This window comes from Orycteropus afer, unplaced genomic scaffold, assembly GCF_000298275.1.
Source record: "Orycteropus afer afer isolate SDZICR_OR568_19922 unplaced genomic scaffold, OryAfe1.0 scaffold00180, whole genome shotgun sequence".
Classification (NCBI taxonomy): Eukaryota; Metazoa; Chordata; class Mammalia; order Tubulidentata; family Orycteropodidae; genus Orycteropus; species Orycteropus afer.
In genome coordinates this window covers 5342508-5347737 of record NW_006921767.1, presented here as the reverse complement: position 1 = coordinate 5347737, position 5230 = coordinate 5342508, and the positions used below count along the sequence as shown (strand labels likewise).

General features: G+C 37.1%; 1 protein-coding gene across 1 annotated transcript in view; it reads right to left on the bottom strand.

Moving 5' to 3' along the window:
* The window catches only part of SHQ1 (SHQ1, H/ACA ribonucleoprotein assembly factor), a 199606-nt gene that overhangs the window by 76712 nt on the left and 117664 nt on the right, over positions 1 to 5230 (bottom strand). The window contains exon 10 of the mRNA XM_007947331.1: positions 2501 to 2621. Within this exon, the coding sequence (XP_007945522.1) occupies positions 2501 to 2621 (121 nt within the window). The remainder of the gene's footprint in view (positions 1 to 2500; positions 2622 to 5230) is intronic.

Below are 5230 nucleotides of genomic sequence, written 5' to 3'. Positions count from 1 at the left end.
AGGTTGGGCAATCCTACTTCCGTAGTGATACTGCCTTGGAAACCCAAGGAGGGGTCGCTATGAGTCGGGTTTGACTCGACGGCACATAACAACAATAACATAACAAGGCAAAATTTAGGATAACTGTTTCCCTAATTCCATTAATTCAGTGTCAGAATGACTTTCTACCCACATTCTAATAAGTTCTTGCCAAAGAACTGTCTGTTCTTTATGCTGATGAGAATTTAGCACCTGTCTGATATTTCAAAAGAAATTTTACATGGTCTTAATTTTATAATTAAAAATATCAAATATTGACTAAAAAAATATATAACTATTTTAGAACATAAAAATAAGGTGCTAGAATTCAATGATGAACTATATGGGGAAGAAATAAACCAAAGATGAGAGGTGAACAATAAAAATTTAGTTATGAAAATCATGGACATACACTGCAGTACAATCAATTAAGAGCCAAGCTCACAGAAAAAGTGTTACTAGTAAACTCAATCAAACTTGAAAAAAAATTAAAATGCCATCAGAAAATTTAATAGAAGTTACATAAATGAATAAATGTTTTATCTCAAAGCTTCAATGAAGAGGGAGAAAAAATAGCTAGGCTAGACAAATGTTAGATTTAATACATAAAATGAAACACCACCACTTATTTAGGAAACTAAACCAAACCAAATTCATTGCCATTGAGTCAAATCTGACTCATAGTAACTCTACAGGACAGAGCAGAACTGTCCCATAGGGTTTCCAAGGATGTAAATCTTTACAGAAGCAGACTGCCTCATCTTTCTCCTGCAGAGTAGCTGGTGGGTTCAAACCACTGACCTTTTGGTTAGCAGCCAAATGCTTTAAGCACTACGTCACCAGAGCGCCTTATATAGGAAAAGGAGCATTATATTCAAACTGATGAAGCTGAAAAACAACTTTTCCAAAGTAATACAAAGGTAGTTCCTGCAGGTTTCTCTCCAACCTCACTGTAATTTTTAAAACTTACTATTATCACAACAGTTAAGAACCTAAGAATTTCACTTCATTCTCCACAACTTAAAATGAAGGGAAACATTTTTTTGAAAGAGACAGGAGGTCTGATAATCCCCACATCAACTTGAGGGCATAGACTCTTCTACTTTAATGTAATCCGATCTTCTCTCTACTTAGTAAGGAATGTCACATCTAGAGAATCAGGCACTCAAAAGAAATGGGATCCTAGCACAACCTCAACGCTCAATGCATGTTGGTAAAAACTCTTGCCCTTAAAAAAATGGAAAAGAAAAACTGAAACCCACACAAACACACTATTTCAATTTAATTTTATTATGGAAACGAAAGTAGCAACAGAAAATGGTAGCAGGATATTTGATAAACTCAATTAGCAGACGGATCAAATTAAGAGAGCACATGTGATTATGACCTCAGGAGTTAAAGATGCAATTTTCCATATTCCTGAGTCTAGATTTCTAACACAAATGCTGCCACCACTTGCTGCATATTATTATGTATTATCTTTAATGGTCCCTAACAATCTGCCATACAACAGGTACATCCTTAAGTTTTACTTATCTTCCTCTGCAGTATAATTGCTTCTCCATCAGAGAAATCAAAAATAAATTCTCTAACATGATTCACTCAGAACAGGCATTAAAAGCCACATCAAAGCATCACTTTACTAATTAATCATGGTCATTAAATACCATGATTATTTTTCTTCTAAAACACAACTGATACTGTGCCATCATTTTTTATTATAGTACCTTAGAATAATTCCAATAAAGAGCTCTGCTTATATGTTCTCAATAGTCTCATGCTACTGAAAGTGCTAATTTGGCCATGTCTGGTAAGATTCAGATTGAAGGAAGTGCTTCACAAAATAAAAGTCATAGCATTGTTTAAATTAATGGTTAATTTATTGTTTCCCTGAGTGAGATAATGATAAGTGATCTCTTAAATTTTACACACTAAATACAAGCAGCCCATTTATGAGTGTATCACTGACTCCTGGATATGTATGCTACCAAGAATCACACTATCACATTCCGGAGATTCTGCTTTTATACTGTGAATAATGGACTCTGAGCCAGTGGTTGGCTAATAAATGTGAAGCTCTCATTTTGATTGGGTTTGTGTCCTATAATATTCATACACATACGAACATTCACACCTCCACTTTAGGTAAATTACAGACACAACTGCAGATACTCAGTCTTGAGATACCATATTGGACAGGCACAACACTAGCAAAGAATATTCAACAATTGTTATAATACTAATATGCAAGGTTATACCAATATTTTCCACTAAAATTAACTTTTCTCCATTTGCACTCCCTTCCAAAACAAATACACTATGCTCCCCATGTTGATCGAGTTACTTCTTAGTGTTTAGTAGCTATATGGGTTTTCTTCTCATTAAAATTTATTCCCCAGGTTATTTCCTTTTCTTCCTCTTCAGTGAGTAGGTATTCCAAAAATGTGACATCTATTAAATTCCTAAGTAACTCAACACTTACTTGGCTTTCTGAATCCACACACAGTAGTCTGAGATGTAGAGATCATTTAAAATGTAAGCTGGATCGTTTTCCTGAAATATTTTGTGAATATCCAGGAGACACTTTAAAACTGCACTTTTACCTGAAAGAAATTTCAAAACATCAAGTCATCAATAAGAAAAGAACATCTGATTTTTCTAAACTGAGAAATCCATACATTTAAGTGGTAATATCTTTAAAGCAGCTCAAATTTTTAATCTTTTTTAAGAATATTTTTAATATTCTCTTACTACATGAAAATACATCAGCCTTACTAGGACCAAACCCTTTTATTGTTTCCTGAAGAAGTGTGAATAATCTTTATGTCTGGAATATTACTGTAGCTGATTAATTGCAGTTACCATAAAAACAACTAGGTACAATTTAACAAAAAGGAGTTTAAGTTTTCTTAACTAAATGAAAGGATTATAAGAATATTTAAGTGCATCATAATTTTAATTAGATAATGTTTCTCTAATTCAAACTTTTAAAATACCAGGGAGGAAAACAATTTAACTTGGTGGTTCCTCATATAGTTCAACGTAGATTACCATACAACCCAGCAATTCTATTCCTGGGTATATATCCAAATGCTTAAAAGCAGGGACTCTTACAGAGACTTGTACGCCAATGTTCACTGCAGCACTATTAACAACAGCCAAAAGGTGGAAGTGTTCATAAGCAGATGAATGGATAAACAAAATGTAGAGTTATCCATACAATGAAATATTAAGTATTTATATAATCCTATGACATGGATGAACCTTGAAAATATTATACTGAGTGAAATAACCCATACAGAAGAACAAATACTACATGATATTTACTTAAATGAAATACCTATAAAAGGCAAATACATAGAAACAAGTTTCTTAGTGGTTACCAGGGATGTGGGGGATGTACAATTGGAAGTTATGGCTTAAGGGGTACTAAGTGTGTGTTCAGGGTGATATGAAACATAGGGAAATAGACAGGAGTGATGGTCGCACAACACAGTGACTGTAATTAATGCCATTGAATTGTACACTTAAAAATGGTTAAAATGGCAAATTCTGTGTTGTAAGTATTTTACCACAATGAAAACAAAGTAGAAAATTAGAATGTTTTATTTCTTTTTAAAATTTTTATTGTAATTTGGATGGAAGTTTATGGAGCAAATTCATTTTCCATACAGCAGCTACATAAACTTTGACTCATGACATTGACTGCAATTTCCCACAGTTAACAGATCCCCCCCACTTCCTCCCCATAGTTACTGCTTCCCTATGTCCTTCCCTCTCATGCCCCACAAGCTGTCTCCCTGTGCACCTAATGTAAATGTTCAGCTCATATGCCTGTCTTTTTTTTGGCTGGAAGTCAGAAGAGTAGGTTCAATTCCAGACTTGTAGGGCAGCTAGGGGCCACAGTCTCAGGGATTCCACCAGGCTCTATCAGACCAGCAAATATGGTCCTTGTTTTTTTTTTTTTAATGATTTTGAGTTTTGCTCCACATTGTTCTCCCACTCTATCCAGGATCTCCCACAAAAATCCCCTTCCGAGTGGTTGACAATACTAGGGGGGCACCATCTAGTTCTTCTGGTCTCACAGTCATATAGGCAGAGGATCGAATAGTGTAGCAGTCACTGGGACTAATTGTTTCCATGTGTCCTTGGTTTTCTTCATTCCTCTTTGCTCTGGATGAGGAGAGACCAATCACTGCATCTAGATGGCTGCCACTAGATCCCAGTTGCCACTCACAAAAGTAAGATGTGGAACAATGTTTTTGTGTAATATGTTAAGCCAATTGAGCTTGATGTCCCCTGTGATCATGGCCCCGACCCCGCAGGTCCAACTATTCACTCCCTCTGGGTAGCTGGCTGTGGCCAAGAAGTGACTACAGCTTTGTCCCTTTACAAATACACTTACAGAGTTCCGGTAAGATGGCAGACTAGGCAGAAAGACTGCACAGACCCTCTTCAACAAAGAAAAGGGAAACCAATTAACACAGACACAAAAGATAATCGTGGAACCCTGAGCCTTGAAGGGAAGGATATAGAAGTGGACTAAACCCCAACTAGCAGAAGAATTTGTGTGAAAATACCAAAAAAGAAGACATATGGAGCTGCGGTCTGGCAGCGATCCTGGGAGATCCTAATAGCACAGACAGCTTGGAGAGTGCCGAGTGGTGGTAGGACCTAAGAATTAACCTAAAAAATCAGCCCCGCTAGGCAGGGACTGCACGGAAGATTGCTCTGGTGACAGGGAAATAAACAGAGAAGGCAAAGAGAAAGGCAGGCTGTACTGTGGACTTTTGCCTGTCCGGAGGGCACCGCCATTTTGAATGTTTACAGGCGGCTTGACCATTTCGGATATTAAAAGAGACAGCGCTCTCCAAGATTCCAGGGGCTTAAGAACAGGTTCTGCTTCTTAGCAACCCCAAGGACACTTTGGACCTGCACAACTGAAATGGTGTGACATTCCTCTTGTTATGCTTATACCCCACACCCACTTGGTGAATGGAGGTGCAGCCATGCCCCCAGTCCCACCCATCTTCTAGGCCCGCAGGAATGCCATCCCAGTCTGTGTCCTCAGACGGAGCCTGGGTGCCCTGCCCTGTCCTTAACCAATTATTTGTCTCTTTCTTTATTCTTATTTTTCGTATTCTTTTTTCTGGTGTTTAGTTTGCTTGTATTTGTCTGTTTAAAAACTACTATTATTACTAATACTTTTGTC